Source organism: Phyllopteryx taeniolatus, chromosome 9 (assembly GCF_024500385.1).
Source record: "Phyllopteryx taeniolatus isolate TA_2022b chromosome 9, UOR_Ptae_1.2, whole genome shotgun sequence".
Lineage (NCBI taxonomy): Eukaryota > Metazoa > Chordata > Actinopteri > Syngnathiformes > Syngnathidae > Phyllopteryx > Phyllopteryx taeniolatus.
In genome coordinates this window covers 26,150,751-26,176,685 of record NC_084510.1, presented here as the reverse complement: position 1 = coordinate 26,176,685, position 25,935 = coordinate 26,150,751, and the positions used below count along the sequence as shown (strand labels likewise).

Below are 25,935 nucleotides of genomic sequence, written 5' to 3'. Positions count from 1 at the left end.
TGTTTTAGACATACTTGGCAAATAAAGATGATTCTGATCCTGAATCACAGCACACTTACCATCCACTCGCCAGGCTCTGGTTGAACTCAAGTGTTTCTAGGGAATTTTGACTCATGCCAATGCTGAGTATGGCTTTGGTTACCGTGATGCTAAAGCGTCGCGTCGGTGTTGCCACTTTGGCGACCTTTCTGACCATTCTAGTGACTAGTTTTCCCCCCAAAAAAAGGAGACTTCTGGATACTCTGAGACTCCCTCTGAAGCAAAAGATCTTCACCCTTCTCCATCCAGACTGCAAATGAATAGCACTGCTTTATTTAACCATATCCCCCAAAGTCATGGGCGTCAGAGAGACTTCGTGTGGGGGGTGGTTGCTATGTGAATTACCTGAATCGTGACAAAAACTGATTTCGCAAACGGCTCACTCACGGACATATTTTGGCCCATAGACAACTTGCAGAGAATTTACAGTACTTGGTTGTTTACTTTCACACTCAGTGGGTGAGCATACATTCCAGAAACCCAACAATCTGTATACAAACAACTAAAAACTTTACTTCTCTTAACCAATGCTAACAACAAAGAAAACGACAATCAGTGTCACTGAAGTTTGACAGCAAGTGACGCTGGAGTCTTAATGCTTTGAGTTTGCGTACTTAACGTAACTTCCATAAGGAGCTGAAGTATGGTACAAAAAAGCCAAAGAAAAAGAAAAATGCATCCCTTAGATTCCCTAGAGTGTTGAACTGAGTTCTTGTGAGGGAAGCTATACAAACGTCTCAACTCATTGAACTGAGGTTAAGTGCGACGTCACTGAAAATCTTGGTCCAATTCCAAATTGTAGCTCGACGTAATACAACCCCAATTCCAATGAAGTTGGAACGTTGTGTTCATGTTCAAACTGATTAACTTGATTGTTTTTAGCAAATAATCATTAACTTAGAATTTTATAGCTGCAAAACGTTCCAAAAAAAGCTGGGACAGGGTCATGTTTACCACCTTTTCTTTGAACAACCTTCAATAAATGTTTGGGAACTGAGGACACTCATTGTTGAAGCTTTGAAGGTGGAATTCTTTCCCATTATTGCTTGATGTACAGATTCAGCTGTTCAACAGTCCGGGGTCTTCGTTGTCGTATTTTACGCTTCGTAATGCGCTACAAATTTTCAATGGGAGACAGGTCTGGACTGCAGGCAGGCCAGTCTAGTACCAGCACTCTTTTACTACGAAGTCACGCTGTTGTAACACGTGCAGAATGTGGTTTGGCATTGGCATTGCTGAAATAAGCAGGGGCGTCCATTAAAAAGACGTTGCTTGGATGGCAGCACGTTTCTCCAAAACCTATACGTACCTTAATGGTGCCTTCACAGATGTGTAAGTTAGCCATGCCATTGGCACTAACGCAGCCCCATACAATCACAGATGCTGGCTTTTGAACTTTGCGTCCATAACAGTCCGGATGGTTCTTTTCCTCTTTGGCCCGGAGGACACAACGTCCACAATTTCCAAAAAACAATTTGAAATATGGACTCGTCGGACCACAGAACACTTTTCCACTTTGCATCAGTCCATCTTAGATGAGCTCGGGCCCAGAGAAGCCGGCAGCGTTTCTGGGTGTTGTTGATAAATGGCTTTTGCTTTGCATAGTAGAGTTTCAAGTTGCACTTACGGATGTAGCGCAGAACTGTATTTACTAACGTTCGTTTTCTGAAGTGTTCCTGAGCCCATGTGGTGATATCCTTTACACATCGATGTATGTCAGTTTTTGATGCAGTGCCGCCTGAGAGATCGAAGGTCACGGGCATTCAATGTTGGTTTTCAGCCTTGCCGCTTACATGCAGTGATTTCTCCAGATTCTCTGAACCTTTTGACGATATTATGGACCGTAGACGACGAAATCCCTAAATTCTTTGCAATTGTACATTGAGGAACATTGTCCTTAAACTGTTGGACTATTTTCTCACGCACTTGTTCACAAAGAGGTGAACCTCGCCCCATCTTTGCTAGTGAATGACTGAGCAATTCAGGGAAGCTCCTTTTCTAGCCAATCCTGGCACCCAGCTGTTCCCAATGAGCCCGTTCACCTGCGGGATGTTTGATGCGCATTCCTCAACTTTCTCCGTCTTTTTGGCCACCTGCCTGTCCCAGCTTTTTGGGAACGTGTTGCAGCCATCAAATTCTAAGTCAATGATTATTTGCGAAAAACAATGACGTTTATCAGTTTGAACATTATATATGTTGTCTTTGTAGTGTATTCAATTCAATATAGGTTGAACATGATTTGCAAATCATTGTATTCTGTTTTTATTTATGTTTAACACAACGTCCCAACTTGATTGGAATTGGGCTTGTATAACAAGACACTTGATGCTCTGAAGTGTGTGAGAAGTGCGTGGAGTTCCCACAGATGCCGGAGTGGTCTCGTTTGAAGTGCTTTGTCATTGTTGGGGCCAAATCAAAACAAGCCGTCAAACTAGTGGCTGTTTACAAATCTGGTTTCTCTCGGCTAACGATGAGATTATGTAAAATGCTATGCTAAAGGCTAACACACACACAGTGACTGCTGACTGCACGTAAATGAGCAGCCGTATCATGTCACACTTTAATCCCTGTGATATATTAAAGCTAGGCGGTTATGATAATTATATCATTAATTGTGGAGATTATTGTGCTAATGAATTCAAGATGGTTTTTGTCAATGTGCTCATTGGTGCTGAGACTCAAAACTCATTTTATTACTGCTGAAGCTCGGAGTGATTTATTTTATTTTTTTTTTGTTTTGTTGTTGATTTGATGTTTATAAATGTTAGATGATGTCATCTACTTGGCCAGGAAACTTTTGTTACACAAGCAAAACAGACTCAGTGAGCAATGGGGGGGTGATGACAAATAATTCAATCATACAAGCCCACCCGCCTTCTATAGTCAAAAACAGATGACAGGCACCATATAACCTTGTTTAAATGGGTCATATTATGCAAAATGGACTTTTTGAATGGCTTGTGTACAAATAGTAACGAAATCTGTACTTTCTATTGGCCCGGCAGCATGTAAGGCGGGGGTAAGAGTTATATCCCGCAATCAGATAATTAGATGCGTGACGTAGCGTAAATGTTCAACCTGTTCAATATTCACAAACAAACATCGTGGTCTTTTTCAAAATTCCCCTCGTGTACGTGGGCTCTGTGGTTTTAATAATCTCTTCAGAAATATATGTGTGTCACCCGTTTTAGGCCTGATACACACATCCAGATAATGGGGCTTGTTTTTGTCACGATGAATGCTCGAGGATCATATGTTTTAGAAGCTTATCCTATAAGATTATCCTGTGGTCCCCAACCTTTTTTTTGCACCGCGGCCCGGTTGAGAGTAGGCATTTTTCTTTCACGGACCGGCTGTCAAGGTGTGACATGTGGAAACAGAAAAAAAGAAATGAACACGAGCGGCTTAAAAACGAATGTTAAATACATGAAAAATACAACTCACCATAACTCATAATGGATTAAAGAAGCTTTCGTAGCTTCGTAGCTTCGTAGGCTCTTCTTCTGCCTTTTTCCTTTTGAAAAGAAGCTCTCCGAAGACGTTTGTTTTTTGACACATTTTTTGTTAGTTTGCGGACTTATTCATATAAATTGGTCCTTCCTGCTATCTGGCTCGGTAACAAATGCCTCACGGACCGATAATGGTCCGCGGACCGGGGGTTGGGGACCGCTGGTCTAAGGTGTGTTAAGCGTGAATTTGTCGCAATCATAGTTTCAGGAACGGGTCTGGGCCGACGACCTTTCATATTAAATGTGTTCAATATTAATGACGAAAACTTTTCGTTTTTTGGGGAAACTGCCTCCTCCCGAATCACGACTCCGTGAATTGTGGCCATTAGCTGAATTTGAAAACTCAAACCCTCATTTGCGTGCTCGCTCAGTAAACTATAAAGTTTGCTTCACGCTGTCCCCGGGATTTTTTTTCATGGTCTTCTCCTTTTTTCTTTTTTTTTTTTTATAGTACAGGAAGATGCATTTTCGGGGTGTAGGCGTAGCTAGCTAACGTTAGTTATACTGTCGTGGTAGAAGTCAGCCAAGTAATAAGAACTACGTAACTCCAAAGTGTGCCAGATAAATGAATGAATGAAGGCATGAAAGAATTCAATTGCGATATATTTGGGGAGGCACCAGTCATGCCGGATGCCCAAGTGCATCACTGGGCGCCGTTTTAGCCACGGCCATTAAAAAAAAAAAAAAGAAAATCAGGAAGATTGAAATGGTGAAAAACATTTTAACGCCATATCGCCACAATTCAATACACCGTAGTTCTTAGTCTTTGTACGTTTCCAGCAGTTACGGTCCAAAAAGTAGAATGTATTTCGAAAAGAATTGACTTGCCAAGAGTCTTTGAGTCACACAGCGTTATCCTCACCTTCTTAAGCCGCCCATTTCTGGTTCCCAGGAAGACCACGCTGTGTCCATTGTAGCTGTAGGCGATGACCGAGGTCAGCCTCTCGCGGCTCTCCATGTAAACCGTGCGGCCCGCCACGAGCTGGGAGCCCCCCAGAGGCTGATTTATGTCCAGGCCGCAGAAGTGGTCGTCGATGGGGACGGGCTGTGAGCAGAGGAAGAAAAGAACGGCTGTACAATCATTCAAACGGCCACTCTTTTTTGTGTGTGCGATGGAAGATAAAAGAAGACGGCGGGAGAGTGAAAGAATCGCGGATTGGGGATGACAGATGTGTGCGAGGAAGAAGAGCGTAATTGTGAACGGGGAAAAGGGAAGACAAATCAGCGGTGACGCGTGTGAATAAAGAACGAGGTCCTCCGTGTTAAGTGCGACATTTTTTGGGGTGGGGGGTTTTCTGTGGGTTTAAAAACAGGAACTTCAAAAGCTTTCTGATCGACTGTGAGCGGAGGCAAATTCGCCATGATGGAAAAGCGGGTGAGGCGGCGCACGTTTTGCACCTGTTCCCTGTGGTTGTTGATCACTTGATGCCACATCACACAAATAAGCAGGGCCAGAGATGTCTTGATGCTTGAGAAAGCATCACAGAGCGCCGCGTGCAAAGCAAAGTAGGTGCTGGCTTGATTTCCTAATTTGATCTCACTGCCTCCTGTTATTGTCTTATGTACAATTACAGTGGTGCTTTGAGATTTCGTATCTCAAGTCACCTTTCCACACTGAAATGAATGGAAATGCCATTAATGCGGTCCAATTTTTGTTTTTTAATGAGCAAAGATATCACTTTATAACATTGTTCTGTATACAAAAAAATAGAGTAATAACTTGATGAAACAGATTGTAAAGAATTAAAGAGTTGATTTAATGCTGAAGTCCAATTCATTGTGCTGCTCCTTCAGGTACGCTCGCCTTGGCCACCGGGAGGCAGTATAAAACAGTCCACACAAACGAAGAAGAATAGTCAGTGACTCGTTCTACACTGTTATATCTGTTCCTTTGTATGTGTGTGGCATTAAAAGGCCTGGGACCTGTGACCTGTGACCTGTGACCTGTGGCGTGTTCAGTGACGTAGGAGGCAGTGAATGAGAGTGTAGATTTGGCTGTTGTTGGCTCAGGATAGCAGCGGGTTGTTAAGTGGCTAACCGTTAGCAAGTCTGTTGAGCACTGCATCTAGTGTGCAATGTGCTCGTTGTGTGTTGATTTTGTTAACCTTTGTTTTAATAAAGGGGTTGAATGTTAGATACAAAGTTCGATATGTACTGTTTCAAAATCTGCCATACAGTAAGATCGCAAAAAGAGAACCGTGATATAAGGAGGGAGGACATAAAAGACCGCTTAAAAGGCCGCAATATAGCGGGGGGAACATGTAGTTCACTCGAAAGTTGACATTGTCAATCAACAACTAACATATTGAATCCTCTTCTACTTTTAAAAATGTCGATCTCTGACGATTGATCCATTTCCTATATGTCCGATGACATTATTCTGCTTTGGCTTTTTTTTTTTTTTTTTTTGGTCATTATATGTCAAAATGTATGTGTTGGATGTGTGCATTTAAGGGGTGTGACCTAGTCGTGGACGTCAGGAACTGGAGTTCAGTGTGAGCGTCTGGGCGTGAGTTGTGGCCTACAGCAGCTCCTTGAGAGTGTTCTAATTTGGACTGTTTGTCCCATTCACTAAATAGCTGAAAGTGCATCTGCGACTTTGGCTCTCCTTGCCCATATACCAGGGCATTATAGTACCTTACTCCATTATTATTATTTGTATTACTTCACCCGAGCGACGGCGTAATTGAAGCTTACTCGTAACTCTTAATCCTAGCTCGCAGCACAAAGCAAACAAGTTTTTGGTTGTTTTCTTTTTATAACACTTCTCAATGGAACGTTCCCATCAGGCTGAGCTGTAATCCGCAAATATTGGCATGCTGACGTACTAAAGTAACATCAAAGTTGCATGACTTGTGTTAGCATTTTATCTTCTGTCATGCCAGATTAAGATTTTATCAGAAGGCTTCCAACCGCCTCAGTCGCTCAAAAGCATGCAGTCTGCAGACCATATTTGTCTTTGTAATTAGCTTTCCTCCTTTCTTGAAAACTGAATAAAGAATCATTGCTTTTACAAACTCTTAATAAAAAAAAAAAAAAAGACAAAACCTCTAACAAAGCATGCAATTCGACTTGATTGTAGCTCTTTTACTGAGAAGCGTGTGATGTAATGATAAGTTATCAGGACCGAGCCATTGTGTTGGATTTAGTCCCTAAGGTTAACGGCACAGCAAGATTAATTATGGCACTATTATGTATTTACAGCTCGCTTCAGCTGCTTTGATTTGAATAACATCCTATTTACTTGATAGCGTAGTGGAATCAAAGTGCACACTGGGAAGCGGCACAGTAATGGATATGATTGTTTTCATCATTGCTTTCAGCCCGTTCCCGTGAAAGCCTGATTATGCATAATTGTGGCTTTTACGAAGGCGGAGTCACGGACATGTGCGAGAAAGGCACTTTTTTCTCAAGATGAAGGAGAATCCTCGAGAGGGTTTGAGCGGCGCTGACAGGGACGCGAGGGGAGTGGAAGGGGATTAGAGGAAGGTGGGCGTCGGTGGCCAAACCCCCCGAATGAAATCAAAGCTTCTTGCCAAGTGTGATTAGCTCCATGGGCTGAATCTCCTCCAAGCCCCCTGCTCTCAAGGGATTCCAAAATCAGACTCTGCTTGTATTGCAATTGTGGTTCATCAAAGTGTACATTTGCGTCTGTGCTGCTCACCGCCATGTTGGTTTAAAGTCTTCTATGGATTACCACTTGTGTGATATTGGGAGTATCTAAACCACTAAAGAGGAGGACACAATTTGATCTCAATTCCTCCCTTCGCATCACCAGATCTTTGGATGTCTCGAAAAGATTATCTTCAGTAATTAACCTGTGGTGTGGGATGGGTTAGGGTCTAGAGCTGGGGGGGAAATTCATTAACTCGAGTGTTTCATGTGAGCTCTCTGTATCGCTGATTTCCCCCTTTTGCGCGTGGTTCAGGAACTTATCACCCGCGATAAACGAGGGGTTCACTCACTGTATGTAAATATAGACGGTGATCGGATCAGTCCACCTACCGCCTTGGTGCACTGCACATCCTTTCCCAGCAGCCAGTGCAGCTCCAGGTGTCCCTCGCCCTGGTAACAAGACTGCAGCCTCTCCTTGATGCGCGTGTTGATGTCCTGGATGGTGAAAACGCAAAGTGCGGAGTGATCGGACGGGTCGTGATACTGCTTCTGGCCCTTGGAGAACACGGCAAAGAGCACGTCATCCTGGGCGCCAATGTTAAGCGTCTTGGCCAAGACCGTGCCGGCCTTGGACAGGTAGGCTGCCTGCAACAGACGGTATTCCTCGCCCCGGTGGACGCAGCCCACAGGAAGCGACACGTAGGAGTGGAACTTCTTGTCGCCTTTGCAGAGGCGGATGATGCGGGAGGTGTAGAACAGGTCGCCAGGGGAGCCCCCGGACGGCATCCCGTTCTCCGGCGTCTCCGGCTGGACGGTCATGAAGTAGACAAAATGACCGCTATCGAAGCCGTAGATGTAGTAGATGTCAAAATGCGGGACAAGAGCCAGGGTGTCCGAGGGGATTTTGATGAGCGACGAGACAAAGTCAGTGTGAAGCTCGTAGTCGAGCATGGCGGAGGATTCTGGGTCGCGAGGCAGCTTGCGGCTGGAGATAGTCGGGAAGTAGTCCTGCTTCCCTCCAACTGCGGTGCCAATGTACAGCGTGGCATCCTGAGCCAGCGAGGGCACCACCACCCCGTACATGGTCCCGGTCTGCGTGTCACTGGACAGGTAGTGTTCTTTCTTATGAGTGGGCTCCCCGAGGATGAACAGGTCATCCAGTCTCATGAGCTTGCAGACACCCTGGTAGAGGCTGCCGCATGCCAGGAGGCGGTTGTGGGAGTAGTCGATGAGCAGCAGCTTGTTGACGTTGTCGATGGAGGCGAGGGGCTCCGAGCAGGGCTGCACGATCAGAGGAGGGTAGCACGCTTTGTTGTCATACTCGGGCCCTGTGGCGTGGGACACCAGGAGCGTGAGGTTGGCCGACAGCTTGTAAATCCGGTTGACGGCGCCGATGTAGAGGGCCCCCGTGGACTGATGCACGGCGAGGTGGTTCAGCGACCACTCTCGCTCTGACCGGAAGACGTTCACAGTCTGTCCTGCAGCTGTCTTTTGACTCACGAGGATGAGCGTCAGCAGCCCGAGGGCCACGGACCGTGACATGACCTTTTGAGGGCCGTGAACTTCAGCGACGCGGTAATAAGTCCATCTTTTATGTAAGCGCGTTCCCATCCCCTCCGACAAAGACGGCGCGCCGACGAACCTCCGGGGACTGTGCGTCAGCGAGGTGAAAGCCGGAGAACTCGTCGTCCTTCTCCAGGAAACTTCACATTCCTCTGAAAGAGAAGAGGCGAGACGTTTCTTTTATCGACTGCTTAAAAGTCCCACCTCGTTTCAAGCGCACTTAGGTTATCATCAGCACTTCTGCTTGTTTTCCCATCTGCTTGCGCTTCGTCAGACTCATGATGCATCAAAGAAACAAGCAATCATTTGTTCTAAGTGTCTCATCGTATTTACAAGAGAGGGTTTCATGTTCTCCCCACCGTCAACTTGGGGAGCTTATTAAATGTGTCACCCCTTTCAGGAGAACTAACTCCTGCCCCTTACTCCAACAAGGCGGTCACACAATGTAGCGGCGCCTGCCGACTCTTCTGGTCGCTTATTAAAGCGAGGCAAATGCATTCATCATGTGTCCGTGTTTGGGGCTGCCTCTCCTTTGCCCGCCACCCTGTCATGTTCACTTAAATGGCCGATTCCTGGAGGAATTAATCACTCTCCACTGCAGCCGACATTCCCCAAATTAATCAGCCTCTTTCCAGGGATGGCAGGGAGTCATTAGCGATTCCCAGCCAGGCGGCATCAACCCTAGCGCTTCCCTTTTTAATTTCATTAGCATATTTTATGTAGATCTCTCCGAGGGGGGGGGGGGGCGGCAAACAATGCCCCTCAAAGGCTGGATGAGTCGGACATGTGGCAGTCATGTGCTCCCATTTTCTTATCATGAAGCGTACTTGTGCCTGGCTGTCTCTGCTGCGAAATGAATTCATTTGCTTTCTAGCAGGTTTTCACATCCAAACAAAGATGAATGTGGAGTGACGGCGCAGAGGGGCATTGCGGATAAAGTGACTTTGCATTCACAGCTGCCACATCAAAGTCTATTAAAGGGAGGTGATAAAAGCGGCTGCCCGGGAGGACGGACCATCAATTGGGAAACGTGCCGTCACCCTAAATCTGTCGGGGTGTCATCATGAATCAGCGGGCTCCTAAAGGTGGAGACCCCCATTTTTTGTGTCATCCTCGCCAAGCCACTGCTGAAAAACATTGGTGGAAAGTTGTGGTTTTGCTGACCCAAATAAACTGTTTTTCTGCCAACACCTCCAGCATCTTGGATCAAATATCATTGGAAAAAACCATCAGGTTATTGGCTCCAATTTGGACTGAAATAGCAAATCACCCACTTTCAAGCAACAGGCAGACCACACAGAAGCACTTCCATTTTAAAGCCAAAAGCTAAGCAGAGCTGCTGTGTTGGAAGCACAGATTAGCATGAGCTAGCGGCGTTATCGTCGGAAGCTTCTGATAACCGCCACGTACTTTTTTTCCCCGTGAAGTTGTTGGCGCGGTGATTGCGCTGTGCGCATTTGTGTTCGGCGATGTGTCGGCCGCATCGTAAATTGATAGATACTTTGATTGTTCCGTGCGCCGCGTGCACGGACGGCTATGCTGCGCTAATTCACAAACGTCATTTGGCAGCTTGGTGATCAGGTGCTGCAAAAAAAAATACAATAGATAGAATTGTGCTTTGAGATATGAGTTCGGTTCGTTCTGTGACCGTGCTCGTAATTCAAAACAGCACGAAGGCTTGTCTCTCAAATCGTCTTTCCCCATTGAAATGAATGGAAATGGCATTTATCTGTTCCAGCTTCCCAAAAAAAAAAACATGTTTTTTGTTTGTTTTTAATTTTTAAAAAATAGCACTCTAGAATATTGTGTTATAAACGTACAGTAATGACATAATTCAACAGAATGTAAAGAATGAAAGAGTTCTTGCCACGTTTTACTTGAATTCAATGGACATTGTGCTGCTCCTTCTGGTGTTTGTGGCTCGGCCACCTGGGGGCAGTGTCATACAGACATAAGAATGCTTGTCCATGGAGACTCTCACTCTTCAGTAAGCCACAGCCGTTCTTGCCAGAGAGCAAAGAAAATATACCCGTGAGTATTGTTATATTATCTGTCTATACACGTGTTCCTCTATCGTTTGTGGTAGTCGCCATGGTAGCGAAAGGCGTTCTCCCGTTAGCGCACTGAGGGAGTACTGAGCACTCGCAGGAATTTTTTCACAGGTAGAAGGAACACAAAGTGATTTGACTCCCAGCAACTCGAAAGCGAGTCGGGTTTCTGCGATGAGCTACAAAACAATAACACCGAGCCTGCTAAAGAGCGGCGCATTCTTCCATCTCTTCCCCTGCTGCATTTGCATTTTCCTATTGATAATTCTTGGTTTAAGTCGAGGTTAAATGATGACAGTCATGTCAAGAAAACGGGAGGGTGTCACGACACGGTGAGTTGGCCGTCGAACGGGACGTCCCGCCGAGTTGAGCGCCAGCCAAGAACTTAGCGGATGGACTGACACTGAGCTGGCTGGACTCCCTCCAGAAGCACGACGGCACCTCCCGCCCATCTGTCGCCGCCACGCTCGCACCGCGGTCGCTCTAAAGTTTTTTTCTGGCAGGCTCGCCGCCAGTGACTCTGCCAGTAATTGGCCACCCAAGGCTGACTATCTGTAAGTTCCGTTTTATACGTTACATTCATACGAGCCCGGTGTGTCCTTTTTGTGGAAAATTACCCTGCTCGCTCTGGAAGAATAAGCATGCCATTTTAATGACGATTTGAAAAAAAATCTCACTTGGACAAACAACCATTCAGGAAGAAAATAATTTGACTTTTCCATTTGTCGCCAATAGTATCAAATCCAAGCTGCTGTGGGCAGATGATCTTCTGCATCAACCTCTTTGTTGACATTGCCACAGTTTCATTTGAATCTTCTTCCACTTTCTCAAGGGATCACTAGCATTTTGTCCTTAGTATGGCCTGGGGCCTAACCGGCATGACTTTCCAGTCTTTGTAGCGCTGGCGTGACTTTAGTAAAGCAACACTCCTTCCACCAGGAAAGTCACCAGACTGTGATTTTTAAGAGAGGCGCTTGTGTGCAGGACCACGAAAAAGGCTTTTTTAAGTGAGGGAAATCCGACTTTCATGTGACACGGCAGTGTTTGTAACCACATCGCGAGGGAGCCATGAAAATGACTTCGATGGGAAAAATGCTGTTTTGAATTTGAAATAGATCTTTCGTGGCACCGGTCCTGAAATTTATGACACACCTTTTTACACACCAGCTGATTTGGGGCGAAAGGCAACTGATCCCCAATCAGTCGCATGTCTCGAGACTGAAAAGCATTCCCACTCACATTTACACCGTCATTGAGTGAGAATTGACCCGATGCGAAATGAACCACAGCACCATCGCTGACTTACTTGTATGACGGTTAAGAAGGTTTCAAAGCTATTTGTTCAGTCAATGAAGGTTTTGGGACGGCAAAAGATTTGTTTACTATGGTGTACAGCCATAGTACAGCATATGCCTGGTGTGAGTATTTGTATACTCATCGGGATAAGCCGAGTACCCAAAGGTAAAATTGCATAAACATCTGGGCATTATATGAAGAGTAAAGGCTATTGACTCACATATTATGAAACACTGACTTGTAAGCAAATAGCTGGCTATCAGCGTGGCTGGGCCACTCAAGGACACTTTCCATGAAGTGAGTATTATAACGTGTCATTGAATAAGCGTTTGGTTTTCCTGAGATCAGGGAGTTTTGCAGACGACCTCTCGTATGCCACACAGTGAAGTTTTGTCGTCTCATCAGGACGTTAAACCAGACCTGATTTAAAGGAAAAAAAAAAGAAAAGGTCCGTGCTCCAGAGACTCTAAAGCAGACTGCGTAATAATAAAAATGTGCATGAAGGCAATTTGGAAGTGGCCTTAAACAACTTGTAGCAACGACGAGAGGTTAACTCGGTGTTGAGCGTCTGCGCCTCAAACCCTCTGAGCATTTCGTAAACAGCAGAGGAAAAAGAAAAACAGGATAAAACAGGAAGCGCCGGTGGCAAGCGGCGCCGCGGTCCTTTCATCCATTCCTCCTCGGAGCCGGCTCCGGTCACGTCCGAAGCGCGCAGTCATGCCGCTCGCTGTTTACACTGGATTACAGAGGCGCTCGAATGCGGCGCCTCGCCACTCAGACACGCTCCAGACGTTTGACCCGAGAAGGCGTTTCGTCGAGGCCTACGGCGGGGAGGGGAGGACGAGCAGACCCCCTCCAAATGCGTCCGTTTGGATTTCAGCACAGTGACTTCTGCGGCGCCTTGTCGGGCATCGTTCCTCGAACAGAAGGGCTCCTTTGGGTTCGTTAGTTTGACCCATCTGCCATCAGAGATGAACTGAAACGTTCAAAGGAGGCGGATGCTTGTTTGCTGGTCCGTGTGCGTCACTTTGACAGCTCACTCAAAAGCTTTGATGGCCATGACTGTTTGTGCTTTTATTGAGTTCACACAGATGTAGACAGGACACATTTTTGCATTTTGTTTTACAGTTTAAACGAAATCAATGCGCTCTTCTCTCAAAAGACACAAAGGATGAAGAATTACAGCAGGCCAGGGCTACAGCCAGCGAAGATTTTTAGAACGGAGTATTCCACCGATGACAGGTCTTTTTTTTTTGTCCACTTGGGGTCGTCATCCTCACGTTCTACCGTCGTATCTGTGACTCTGATTATTAAGTGCTTGTTTTCTTACTGTTTGTTCAATAAAGTGATTGAAAGTGTGTCTTTTACACTCTTTGCACCAGGCTCGCGCCCATCGGGGCAACTTATTTCTACGCGAAGCGGTGAGTGCGACGGCAGTAACATTAGTCTGTGTGGAAAAATGATCCTCGAGATTATGCTTCACCCTTTTTTTTTTTTTTTTTTTTTTTTTTTTATGATTCCAGTTATTCGATTCATCGCCGGAGCCCTGCAGCACACTTGACATCCACTTGTGGACATCTCCTGCGTTTGCGTTTTTGTAAACGAGTTTTGTCAAGCGCTAATATAAGCTTTCCCATGCACTAAAATGGTTAGACAATGTTTATTAAATAAAGCTAAGATTAAAAGCAACATGACATAATGTACGGTAGTAATGGCACCATTCAATAACAGCTTAAAAGTGACGTGACGCTACACTGGCTCGATAAGGGCGAATGCGAGGCGCATTCTTTTACTGGACTTGAGTGCTTTATTGAGCCAAGGCTCATATTTTACATTAGAAAAATTGCACAAAAGCTATATGTCCTCAAATGATGCTGATTTATTCTCAATGTATTCCCAACTTCACTGACTGAGTGCAATCTGGGCCTGTATCGTCGAACACAACGCTATTTTTCTGTTGTATGAATGGCAACACGTAGGATGCACGGCGTAATTCTGCATTTTAATTGCGCTGCCTGTCACTATATATTGCTGGCATCGACAGATATTTAAAGATACATTATTTGCAATATGTTTTCAGACAGTTAAGTCAAATTCGACAACTTCCCGCGGCACAACCTCCCGTGTTGTGTTAGCATTAGCGTCTCTGCTAGCAGGTGAAATGATCAGACAAGTTCCTTTAAAAAGCCGTTGTAAAATATGTGAGTTCTGTTCGTAGTTATCATGTAGCATTGGCTTCTGACGAGCTCTCCCCCCGATCTATTTACTGCTCACCGGTATATTACACATCACCACCACCAGGGGAGCCCCAGAGGAAAAACTTTTAGAAGGTCAACGAATAAAAAAGAAATCCATCAACTGTAATGAAAATATAATAATCGGCTCCGAACCTTTATTAACTGTACTCATATGTGAATGTAACATTTTCATATTACGGTATTAGCAGTCACACAAGTTTCGAAATAAGTTAAAGGAACACTTGAACTGGAACGAATGAGTGTGAGATGATGAGCACAGCGGGCAGATTGCATGGTTTTATCTTTGCGAAAGTTCAGAAGCTACAGCTCGGCCCTCGCACTTAGTCAACAACGGGAGTCATTGTCACATGCGTCAGAGGTGATAAAATAACATTTGTTTTTTTTTCCCCACTGCTGTTCCACATGGCCTAAACTTATGAGGCCGCGCCAAGCAATAACAACACAAGAACACGGGGGCGGAAAGGTGAGCGGACGACAATCACCACAACGACATGATGAGAAGGCGCGCGGGGCACAAAACGGCCACTTTTCCCTCGCAGCGGTGCTTGTTTTGAACTTTCGAGATGGGCCGCCGATGAAAGGTCTCGCTGTGTGCCAAGTTATCCTCTCGCTTCTCGCTCCTCTGCCCTGGCGAGCACGAGCGAGGCAAAGACTCATAAGTCATGATTTGATTTGATTAACCGGCAGGCGAAGAACATTGACATTAGTCGGACCGCTGTGATCTTCTGAACACAATTTAGAGAGTAGTGGTGCATTTTAGTCTGTTTCAAATGAGACATATTAAACACATTTTTCACAGTTTAAAAGCGGTCCGAAATATCAAGAATAAAAAATGATAGTACTTTGTTTCTTAAAAGTCATTTTCTGTGAGCGATTGCATACCCCGCCCCATGTACTGCTGAGCCAATGGCAAGTCAAGATTTTGTTACCGCGACCACCACTGGCGAAACGATGGGACTGAATCGGCAAGCGAGCGTCTTCTGCAGGGCATTTGGTGAAACGAGCTCGTTGGGTGGCCGTAGCCCGTTCCGCTCATCTCCAACAATGACTGCGGATGCATCGTTTCCCCAAAAACCCAGACACACGATGCCTGTGGGAAGTAAAGCGCATATTCATCTCATATTTATTTGACTAAGTCTAGCATCGTTACTTTTAATGGATGAAAAGTGGTACAGTGCAGGCGCTTTCAGGGCTCTTTTTAGCAAGCCATGTGTAAAGTATTCTTGGGCTACTTTGACAAAAGCATGTCCCATACTTGTTATTAAGACTCCTGGGAACTTTTTACAATTGTGAAATAAAGCTGAGTATGTAGAAATTTAGGGGTTGCCTAAATTTGGGTCTTACGACACGTGTGCATACAGTACGGCCTGATGGGATATGTCTGTCTGGGTTTTGCTGTAAATCCACACGTGATGGCGGTGTGTGTGTGTGTGTGTGTGTGTGTGTGTAGCGGTTGTACACGTTACAGATGAGCGAGCTGGGAGGCCGCCAGCCGCAACACAACTTGACTTCCAAATGAATAAATGAAGGCAATTAGTGGATCTGTTTACAATGTTGCGGAGACAGAAGTAGGTCAAACGTGGGCGAGGCGGGCGGAGTACGGGCTGATAACCTTCGTGGGCCCGCGTCGGGAGAATGAGGGCGCGGAAACGCCGTCTATGTTAGCGCTGACTTTTGGAGCGAACGTCATATTGGATCACAGCGAGAGAGGCGGGTTTATGAGGAAAAGCGCCATTTTTGTGATGAGCGGTCCACACACAAGTGCGCGCAGACACACACGCACACGCGAGCCTCAGAGGACATATTTGTGCAGCGTGAACGCTCACGCTGCAGACACCCCCACAGGATATATGCACTGTTGCAGCACAACGAAATTCATGACATTTGGCCTGCGGTTCATTGTCATTATATCAGCATGAGGGCAGCGGCGGCGTGGTATATTTATATTTAATGCAGAGCGGCGATTCAATTGTGAAATGAACAGTGTGTGAAAAGACGCGTCTCTTAATCCTTATTAATTCCTGTCGTGTGAGTTTGTCTGTATGCCTTGTTCTTGTTCCTGTCAATCAAACGGCCTAGCGGGCATGGCTAGTCGACGCAGATATTTTTCAGGCACCAAGAATTCTGTCGAGCAACAAGCAGAAAGCCAAGCAAACCCCGCAACATGAAAGTCGTAGCTAGCGGCTCTTCCGCTTCAGTCCCGTAAGCGTCGCTGATGCCGACGATACAAACCGGACGTTTTTGCTTACGTAGCGGCTTCACATTTGTCGCTAGCTTTAGCAACTTTTCCAACCTCTCTGGCAACTAATTTTGAAAAAAAAAAAAAAAAACAATGACCGTAAGCCTCCGTTATATCGCAGTTTAAATACATTGTTAAACATATCATACGTTCGTTCAAGGCTGTTGACGCCTTTCGCCAACTCGTCGGAACTTTGGATTCCAACGAAATCTTCACTCTGAAGGCACTGGCGCGATTACGCAATAGCAGGGCGACTTCTAAATAGCCAAAAGGTGGTGAAGGACAGGAAGAAGGAAACTTGAAATGCCTGTCGGGAAAAGTTGTGGCCAGAATGTGCCAATGACTACGAAGTGGTCTCTCTTGAAGAAATGTATCATTCCGCAGTAGACTGGGGTTCAAGGACATTACGCACGACGACAGTCATGACGTCATCGATGGTACATACATACTTCTGCTAGTGGCGCACAGGCTCCCTCTAGTGGTAAACAAAAGAATCACTTTATGAAATCTTCTTTTTTTTAATCCGGTACATTTGTTAAGTACGTCTCAGTTGTATTTGAGTTGAGGAGCAATACATTTGCATTTCATCTTTTCGAAATGTAATGCGTGTGTGTGTTCCTCATTTGCATCCAAACAGCAGCATACCTCACACGCCCATCAGCAACAGATGAATGACGTGTGATGCAAACAAAGCAATCGGATGTAGCGCCCATATATCCGCTTATAGCTTCGCACGCCTGGATGTACCGCAGTGATTTTGTTTTCTTTTTCCCCTTCTCTGACAAATAAAAGCTGTGATTGCCTTTTTCGTTCCCCACCGGCGGCTTTTTATTGGTCAGCGCAGACTGTGTGAGCACTCTCCCCCACCGGCCCCCGCTACTAATCTCAACGCTAGAGCGGCAGCGGATGTCTGGCGGGAGCAGTAAAACGGCACTATGTCACGGCAACGCGCTCGGCTCCTAATAAGCGGAGAACGCTCGAAGGGAGCTGGGGCCCGAGGCAAATGTGACACGGGGGGACAATTCCGATACATCGGCACAACACAGGCGGTACCCCCGCCCCTCGCATCTCCTACTCCCCGGCATCGCATGCCATTATCTGCGCCCGCATGCATTATACATGCAGATACGGGACTGTATATCTGAAATTGCTGTTAGGAAAAGGCGGCCAGACGAAGGGCACGGCTGCCACGGTCGGATTTAGCCGTGCGTGGCCCTTCTCCTCCCATCCCTCTTTCCCGGGCTCTGTCTATAAATCTCATTGTCGGTCCTAGCCGGTTAACGGTGACCTCAAGCGGCTTCCTCTCGCCCGCCGAGGCCCCTCACGTTGCATACGCGATGAGCGACAGGATGGAAAGTCAAAGTGACCTCCAGTTCTGTGATGAGCCAACAAGGCTCTTCTATAATTCAGCGAAGGAGAAGGACGAGGCGGGAGAGCGTTTGTGGCGGCGGTGATGCAGCACCTCTGCATGGGCCGCCCCGCGTGCCTCGTCTTGAACGTTTCTTAAGTGCACGAGCGACAGCGAAAAGGGGGCGAGCCGAGTAGTACCCGCCACAAAGGGATCTGCGGACGCCGCCGCTGCAGAGGATGCGTAAGGAGGGTTTGAAATGCCTGAAGACGAGCACGACAGCAGAAGTTCTTTGTGCCATTTTATCGGGCTCTGCCTTGGAGATTCTTCCATCCATCCATTTTCTATCCCGCTTATCCTCAGTAGGGTCACGCGTGAGCTGGGTCCTGTTGCAGCTGTGTAACGTTTTGAGCGCGAGGCAGGTCATACCCGGGACCCAGCGACCACCAATTCTATAGCACTTGGGACCAGACTACTTTTTGATACGCAACAAAACCAAAGTCCAAGACTGACGTACAAATTCAAGCTGCCGCATTGAAAACCGAGGACAAACTGCAACGTGCTCGTCTTTCTGAAGACGAGCACTGTTTTTTTCCTCCCTAACAGACATTTTTATGAGGCTCCGTTGCTACTCAGCCTTTGAGATTCTCTCCTTTTTTTTGGTTTGCTTGCTTGCTTGCAGAGTTGACAGTCTGCTCTCAGGTTGAACAATGATACATTTCCACCCAGACTGATTCGGTTACGTGCTCGCTGGGCCGCGTCGCCTTCGCATGCATAAATCATTGGGACCCGCCGGGGGGAAATCCATTACGTTTGGCAGCGAGGAAAAATAATCAAACTCGGCGCTGTCGTGCATCCCCGCGAAGCCGTGAAGACGTGAAGACGCGCATATGCCCAGACATCGCCGCACGCAAGCAAAATCAAAGGCGTTATTCCGAGGAAGCCCCGGTGCGCATCCTCGGCTTGGCGGGGCCGACGATGCCAAGGTCGGCGCCGGCCGGCACGAGTCGTCGCGATCAAAGAAATTACAACGCAAAAGGAACAGCCGCTAACTCCTCTGCTGACCGATCGCTTACTGACTTGCAGACAGACGGACGGACGGAGAGAAAAAGTAGCGGGATACGAACAACACTTCAGATACTTTTTCAACGATGCCTATCGTGACACTATTTTGCCACGGATAGTATCACAGTACTTAGTAAATGATAAGGATAAGCGTCGCGAAAGGTTGATAGTATCGCAATATGTTCCCAACGACACCGATATTTATTACAACGCAAAAAATATCGGTACTTTGCCAATGATACTGATAGTAGCCCGATAGTTTGCCAAGGATAATGATAGTATCACAATACTTCCCAACAATACTGAGAGTACTACAATACAAATGGTACTAACCATACTGATTGCATCACGATACTTTGTCGAGGTTTCTGAAAGTATCGCAATATATTTCCATCAATGTATCATGATACCGATGACACAGATTGATGACTATCAAGCCACCTCTTATTCATTCAGTTCGATTATTTTCGACGGTGAATTCCTGCTTCCCGCTGGCATTCCCACGAAGCATCTGCCGCTCCCAAAATCGTTTTGGAACATTTAATCCTCACGGCAAACGCCACCGCGGCGGCCACTCATCCCAAGGCTGTGCAAATATACGCATCAGCTGGGATTATCTCCCCCGACAGTCGCTCCGGTCTGCTCGGCCCAACCCGGATTGTCCCTAATTCCACTCCCGAACTCGCGTCTCCTCTCTCTAAATCTCCGCAGTGCTGAGAAATGTCCCACCAGGCAACCAATGAAAAGGAGGGTTGTCAGAAATGAGCGACATTCGCCGGACCCGCTGGATAACATGTGAGACTTCGAGCTCTCCGCATCCGTCGAATACATCCCGGCTGGGTTCGGTCGCCACGGTGCGAGTGCTCCGGCCTTGTGGGACCACACGTCCTGACCGGATCGGCCGCTGGCGGGGGGAAACTGCTTATTGTTAGGTTACGTTCCAACTTCTGCAGAACACACTTTCCCGTTGTTTTCATACCAACACGTGACCCGAGCAAGTTCTTGTGGGGACTACGCTCACATTGATCCACTATCGACTTGTTATGCATTTCAACCAAATACAATGCACTCCTAAGCGACGCGCCCCCTAGCTAAACGGTGATCTAGACAAAGATGTTTCTGTGTCCTTTTCTAGAAAAGCAGCTTTCATAGATTTCGACCCGATGTCAGCATGCCTTCGAATTGAGATCATGTGAAGACAAATGAAGGGAACTTGACTCATTCACAAGGTCACTTTCATTTAGCCAACGACAAGGCGCTCTTTTGAACGTTTCCTCTGTGCGCTCAGAATTCAGAAAGATGAAAGTTTGTAAATCTTCGAATCGAACAAAAAGCTCCTTCTGCTCTCTCGTGGGCCTCACGCAGTGCATCATGGCATCGCGTTCACCATTTACACACTGTGTTGTGTATGAAGTGTTGCATCCACAAGTGAAAATGTGGTAACAAAAACCAAACCAAAAAAAGGTGAATTTAATTCTTCCCAGTTTTGCCATAATTTCAACATGGCTGATGATTACGTTCCTGTTCCGTTCAGTTTTAAGGGACGTCTGGCGAAATTCTCGTAAGAACTCCGCAGTGGCTCCGCAGCTGATTACAAGTCTCAACAGGCCGCAGGAGAGCAGGAAGTGCACAACGGGCTTAGCGTGGTGGTTATTGTTATGATGTCATCACGCAATGGTGCTTGTGTGTCAGTCAGTCCATGCAAATGAGTCAACTGAAGGGCAGATCGCTTGAATGAATTTCCATACAGTTGCATGAAAAGCTCTCACAAATTCCCCACCACCAATATTTGCATGCCTTTAATATTCCAAAACATCACTTTTTAATTAAAGACGAGAGTTTGAATGTCGGGCATCTGTTATTCGCCGTATGAAGTTGAAACGTTCGCCGAGGGATGAACTCGAGGAGAGCGTGAACAATTTTCCAACGTGCCACCGTCCCAACCAATTAGCCAGGTTATTTTTTGGGGGGATGATCATATGTTGCTTGTTTTGCGCCACAACGTTACGCCGCTGTTTGTCTGAACGATACGCGACAATCCGGATGGTGCGTTTGGCGACGACGTCTCGCCAGAGCGGCCGTCTGGCAGGTGAGCCGCACGTTTTCCACACGCCTCTCGTTCTGTCTCCTCCGCTCACCTCCCTCCGGGCTGGAAATCAACATCCGCCGGTCACTTTGCCTTTACAATGCTTTTTTTTGATTGACACTTTCAGAGCAGTCATCATTTTAGGGGCTACAGCTTTCGAATATTTTTAAAATCGATCTTTCTAACGACTATCCCATTGATTAATCAGATTTTATTTTTATATTTTTTTTTTTAAATGATTTGGCCATTATTAAACAGCGAAATGTGCATGTGAGGTGCAGGTATTATTGATGTCCACTAGGGGTCGCCATCCGCACGTTCCACGACAATATCGGTGTCAGGTGTAGCCTGGCTTGGCCTGGTGAGTGGGACTCAGCAAATGAGAGTGTCTCATTTGTGCTTGCTGTTGTTAGCTCAGGTTAGTCGCTGTCTGTTACCTGGCTAACCGTTAGCCAGTCAGCGTGTTAGCCGTAGCAGCTCATCTATGAATGTGCTTATTACATGCTTGCTGTTTTTCGATAAAGCGATTAAGAGCGCAAAGTTGGCGCGCTGCACCAAGCGGGGTTTACGCATACTGATAATCGGGCCTAATTTGAGGATTTTTGCTCTCTTCTGATCAAAGTCAGGGAAGGCTGACTTTCCGAATAGCGGATTATCCTGAGTGATTATCCTGTGGTGTGGGGTGTCTCTGGACTGATTTTTTTCCTCCCGTCAGCTCGGAAATCTGTCGAGGCCGACAATTGTAGATGTTAAACCGGTCCAATCTTTACAATCGCGATCCGTGATAACGCTTTACGGCACCGCGCTCGGCCAAAGCACGGATTCCGTGATTGGGACACGAAACGGCGCGATAGCGTGTTCGTCCTGCGCCGCAATAGAGGGCACGGTCCTGTCATCTCACGTCATCCTCGGGTTTTATTGAATACAAATACACAGAAACTAATACAGTTGGGCCGAGCGATCGGAAATAAATATTAAAGCTGTTCAATAGTTACGCAAACAAACCTTGGCCTAGCCACTGCTCTTTCTTCTTCTTTGTATTTTCCGGCCCGTGGCTCCGCGCCGCCTCCCGCAGGTCGGTTTTCTGACTACGACAGGACTATAATCATCAGGATCGGCGGTTACAGTACGTTTGGTGTTCCGTGTTAGTCATCACAAGTGCACCACATACTCTAAGAGCAGTAACAGCAGCATCATATGTGGGCTCAAAATGAATTGCTATGTTCAAAATCGGCCACGGACGCACAAATCGTCGCTCCCGAAAAAGTCTTGCTTTTGTAACCCTCTTTTTGTTCCTTTCTGAAGTCACCATGGAAGCGTTCCCCCTGCCCCACAATGAAGAATGCTACAATCCCGTGTGTTAAAAATGTCCTCCTGCTAACATTCTTTTTCGCCTTCCCACACTTTTGCCAACAGGTCAATCTGGTGTATTGTGTGCTATGAAATTAGGCAGGCGTGCCGAATGTTACGCTAATACGTCGACACGCTTCCTCCTCCTGCCTGGGCTGGAGCCTCCAAACGGTCCTTTTTAATCAGCCTCTCGGTGGGCAGCGGGCTCGCAGTTTGGGGGAGGTGTGGATGCTCTGGGGGGAAGATAACAGGCGGGGGTCTCGGGTACGACTATAGTAGTAGTCACCGCTGCTGTGCACTCACACACCATGTAATTGTGTTACATACACTAATTCGCCTGATGCACTCATGCACTCGCCTGTGCCGCTGACCCATATCACCCCCCCCCCACACCCACACACACACACACACACCTTGTATTTGAATGACTCCTGCATCATTGCCACTGATTGAACCAGAGTGCAATCTGGTGCTACCTTGCTATTGGTTTTGTATCTCGGCCTCTCTTAATGGGCATTGGCGATGGCGCCTTCACCGAGGATGACACAGACAGATGTTCTCAAGGACTCCCCCCCCCCCCCCCCCCCCCCCCCCGCACGAGTCGTCTTGCGTCACCTCCAGGGCCAGGAGGACAAAATAACCCGCACTCGCCGGGAGGCAGTGCACTCAGAATGACCAAAAAATAGGGGAAGGAGTGACAAAAAAACAGAAAAACGTTTTGAACGTGTATGCTTTGGTGCTTATTGAATGTACTTGTGCATTTATATGCGTGGCTATTAAAGCATTCTTTGCAAACTGATGGGTGATTTCCGTTTAAATTCATCCGGGAAAGGAAACGATATCATGTATTCCTGTCTAGCGACTGGATTGACTCTCTGGGGTGGTCCGAGTGACAAAATTCAGATGGCTCGCTCACGAGTGGCACAAGCAGGAAATGGTAGCGTGAACAGAAAAATAGCCGCGTGAAATCAGATATCGACAGATCGGTATCGGACCTCTCGCAAATGAGGAGAGAAATACAAATGGACTTTTTCCTTAAAAGGGAATTTTTTTTTTGAAATGTTACTTTTTTTGTCATAAATGTATGACATAGTGTAACTTCATTTTTTATAACAAATCAGAATTTTCTCATTGAATCACTTCGGGTTTTTTTTATTATGACATTTTTGTTGTTTAAAAAGAACACCACTTTTATGTCGTTAACATTACAACCGCATTCTTTTCAAATTGTGATGTTTTTGGTTTTTTTTGGATGTAAAATTCAGTTCAAAATTACAATTCACAGCAGCGTGCAGATGGAAGCGGCGATCTTCATATGTGAATCGGGCCCAAATGCGGATAAAAACGAAATACATTTCAATCAAATATGTATCAACCATATTATGTGTCACTTGAAATGTACGTGAAATAGAATCTGGGCGGATATGTAGGCATGAAATGCTCATTGGGCACGTGGACCTGCAGCATAAATCCATTTTAAGAGCCCTGCTCATTCCAAAACCGACTGCAGATCCCATTCACATTTCCACTCGTTCGAATTCTCAAATGAGCAGGCGACTGATAAAAGTGCGGCTGCTTCTGCTGCGACTTGGCTCCAAATCCAGCGGAGGCTCGAGCCCCTCTGGAGGAAGAAGGATAGAAGCGGCTCCAAGTGGCCGGTCCAGTCCAGATAAGGCCGACCCAGGAGAGAGAGCACTCGCAGGAACACAGAGGAGTTGAAAAGCGCTGCCGATCCCTTCTAAATGCACACGCGGTCACGACACGGATGCGCGCCGGTCGACCCTCCGCGGCAGCTACTGAACTGTGCGTGTGCATGCATGTGCACTTATTTATATCCATCCCAGTGCTCCCAGTGCTCCCAGTGCTCCCCGTCTGGGTCTTTCCCCCGTGCGCGGTGCTGCTTAATCAATGCACATTTCGGGGAGGGGGAACCCCCAGAAGCACCAAACCAAGCTGGTGAACATCACCATCATCATCTCATCACCAAAACTTACATTAGTAGTATTATTATTATTATTATTATTATTATTATATTTTTCCTTGCTATAAAAGAGAGCACTCACCTAAAAAAAAAAGAAGACGGGACCCGCGTATGGAGACTTCCGGTCAAGTCAGCGTGCGTGCGTGCGTGCGTGTGCACGCGTGGAGACGCTTCGTGGCTTTTACGCGCGGCAGGCCGGCAAAGTGGCGCGCGCAGCGGCGTGCATCCTCTCTGCCTTCGAGTGAACCCTCCCGCCAAGCTGCTGTGGCATTGATCATGTTCCCCCGTAGCCAACATTAAATCCCTCTCGCTCACTCTCCCCTCTCTCTCTCTGTCTCTCTCTCTCTCTCTCTCTGCGCGCGCACACGCACGCATCAGTTCGTGTGCGCTTCACGTAGCGTGCACGCCTCCCGTGGCGTCATCCTCTGGGTCGGTCTTCAAGGCGTCGCAATGCATTTTTATAGTCGGACGGTTCAGCTTTTGTATACGCGTGTGCGTGTGCGTGTGCGTGCGTGTGTGTGTGGGGGGGGGGGGGGTGCAAGGTTTTATTTAGCACAGTGAGCGCTTCATCAATGTGCAGGAAGCAATTGCACAAACGTGTGATCGTGATTTTTGGACACCTCATTAGGTACACCTGTTTGTGGTCCAATACAAAATCTGCATCACAAAATACATCCCAAAACAAAGATTATATTCATGCTCATTTTTGATATATCCACTATTCTGTGTGTGTTTTTTACCTAAGCTGCATTGTATCGCTTTCCATATATTTCCCACAAGGTTTTCATATTTAATATTTTCACCCAAGCGTTGCTGCAGCTCCAGAATTGAGCTTGCTTTGAAACACTGCCATCTGTAGGCCGGATTGTGTAACTACACCCTAGAGTCACGTACTCCAGGATGTGACCAGAATGTTAAGCATACGGTACCTTGCAAAAATCATCTTGAATGAAATACGTTGGGTAATGCATGATTTAAACCACATAGTTAATAATGAATAATGGGATGTGCGTTAGATTAGTGGCTAGTGCGTCTGCCTCACAGTTCTTGGGTTCTGGGTTCAAAACCAGGCTTGTTCGCCTGCATTCCAAAACACATGCATGCTAGGTTCATTGAAGCCACTGAATTGCCCATAGGTGTGCAAGTTAAGTGTGATTCGTTGCTTCTTGACAGTATTTGTGCCCTGCGATTGCCTGGCGACCAGTGCAGGGCGTGCACCCCAAAGTCCGTCGGAATAGGCTCCGGCACCCCCGCCGCCCTCATGAGGACAGGCGCTCTCGAAAATTGATGGACGGCTGTTGGATGACGGAACTTTTACGTAAAGCGACTCGCGGGGTCCATCGGGCAGCTGTCGGCCGCTCATTAGCGGCGCTGACGTGAGTCGGGGATGTCAGACGGGCGGCTGCGGGCGGCCCACGGACTCCCCGCGGGCCGAGCAGATGGCGGCGTGTTGGCCCGAGGTCGCGTGATGATGTCACTGCTGTATGTTGAAAAGGTCAAAAGCACACACACAATGTTTTACAGATGCATTTAACTGG

General features: G+C 46.8%; 1 protein-coding gene across 5 annotated transcripts in view; it reads right to left on the bottom strand.

The window, feature by feature from the left end:
* LOC133483530 (plexin-A2-like) overlaps positions 1 to 24,811 on the bottom strand; it is a 95,196-nt gene extending 70,385 nt beyond the window's left edge. Inside the window, exons 1-3 of one of the 5 annotated variants that reach the window (XR_009790140.1) lie at positions 24,480 to 24,809; positions 7,554 to 8,878; positions 4,411 to 4,593 (exon numbers count right to left, since the gene is read on the bottom strand). Coding sequence is in view for 4 of the 5 variants with exons in the window: in XM_061784891.1 (XP_061640875.1) it covers positions 4,411 to 4,593; positions 7,554 to 8,774 (1,404 nt within the window). In the remaining variant the exon portion in view is untranslated. Of the gene's footprint in view, positions 1 to 4,410; positions 4,594 to 7,553; positions 8,879 to 24,479 lie in introns of all 5 variants that reach the window. The other 4 variants (XM_061784891.1, XM_061784890.1, XM_061784889.1 and 1 more) reach the window with 4 other exon arrangements.
* Positions 24,812 to 25,935: the final 1,124 nt, after the last annotated feature.